Source organism: Odontomachus brunneus, unplaced genomic scaffold (assembly GCF_010583005.1).
Source record: "Odontomachus brunneus isolate Ranch 3 - 2012 unplaced genomic scaffold, Obru_v1 Obru_scaffold_358, whole genome shotgun sequence".
In the NCBI taxonomy this organism is placed as follows: domain Eukaryota; kingdom Metazoa; phylum Arthropoda; class Insecta; order Hymenoptera; family Formicidae; genus Odontomachus; species Odontomachus brunneus.
In genome coordinates, this window is record NW_022639808.1 from 73,882 (window position 1) to 75,360 (window position 1,479).

Consider the following 1,479-nt stretch of genomic DNA (forward strand, 5'->3'; position numbering starts at 1 on the left):
TGCAGCCCATCGCTAAACGTGCCCTTGTCCCCCTTTGCTGGTGCGCGGCGACACCCGGCCCAGCACCTGGGGCACGTAATGCGCTCAGGCACCGGGAACGGGATCACCACGACCTCCGGGCGATCCTCGGCCATAGTGAAAATTGTGAAAAATGTGAAAAAAAGTGAAAAAAAAGTGCTGTGAGAACACACGCGAGTGACGAGGCTTAGTATCGGTACGGCGACCGCGCTCGCCTCGGTTTTCCGCAGCACGTAATCGTACCCGGGTCCCCGCGACAAGCTAATGTCACTCGTACGTCACGCGCCGACGTCCCCGACACAACGCGCGCACCCGCACAGCCGAAAAATCTCTAATTTAATTGTAATTTGCAGATAAAAATCCGAGCCGGTGAGGTTATGTGTGGATCTGCCTGTCACTACCAGTGCAAGGTGAGGCTTCACCAGCGCGCGTCCACCAGGTGTCCGCAGCACTGGATCGTCCTCACGATGGAGATGACAGGCTTCACTTCCTGTCAACACAACCGCCGACCCGGATATGAGAGCAGAGAGGAAAGTCTCAGCGAGGGCCAAGTCAGCAGTCGCAGAGTCACCGCTGAGATCTGCCCACAGCAAGCTGAGGACTTCTCCCAGCAGCAGCACTACGACCACCTCACTCCTGGTAACCCCGCCTCCTCTATTCCTCTCTTTATATACCTATTGAATAAAGTTCAGCGAGCACGGCCCCGGCAGAGACTCTGTTCTCGAGCCTGTTGACTACTCGGCTTAGTCAACCGCGCACAGTCACACTCGCGTAATAGTGAGAGAGAATTATACTGCACAGCGATCCTGAGCTTTAAATAAATAAATTAATAAATTAATTCATTAATCTCCAGGCTTACTTCCGGTTCTTGTTGTTATTTATTACTTTGCTTCCTTCCAGTGCCTCACCGCTGCCTAACTGTGACACAGCAGCAGCGGTCTCCCAACTAACAACTCAAATTACTAATAAATCAGCAATAACTGCTCAATACAATAATAATTGGCACTAGAAGGAAGCCGCCGGAAGCATCCACGCAGCGGCAGCCACTCCTAACCCACCAGGATGTTACAAAGTGTCATACAAGAAAAGTGACACTTTTAGGTTAGGAGGGCCAGGCAGGTATGCTGTGTTGTTATAAATAATTATTGAAATTATACAGATATGATGGAAATCTCTTGCACCCTGCCTCACCGACACCGCTGCATGGCAACAACCTGGAGATGGCCAAGGGAGAAGAGGCACACGAGGTAACAGAAATAGTCAGCGGTGGATGTCGGTATGTCTCACCGCTGACTTACAGGTGTGAGGCTTTTAACTAAGAATCTTTGGTTTTCACTATACTATAATACTTTACAGCCTCACACCATAAGAATCAAACTAATTATGGTGTTTTTCTGTCACCCCATGACACCCCATGGCAGTGCAGGCGCAGTATGACACAGCACAATGTGCTATGTCGCT

General features: G+C 50.4%; 2 protein-coding genes across 2 annotated transcripts in view; both read left to right on the plus strand.

Moving 5' to 3' along the window:
* LOC116853559 (XK-related protein 6-like) overlaps positions 1-1,479 on the plus strand; it is a 25,177-nt gene that overhangs the window by 3,081 nt on the left and 20,617 nt on the right. The gene's annotated exons all lie outside the window — the stretch shown is intronic.
* On the plus strand, positions 144-1,456 carry LOC116853560. Its single transcript, XM_032834690.1, has 3 exons — positions 144-291; positions 372-657; positions 919-1,456. The coding sequence occupies exons 1-3, from the start codon at positions 283-285 to the stop codon at positions 966-968; spliced, it is 345 nt and encodes a 114-aa protein (XP_032690581.1). The 5' UTR covers positions 144-282; the 3' UTR covers positions 969-1,456.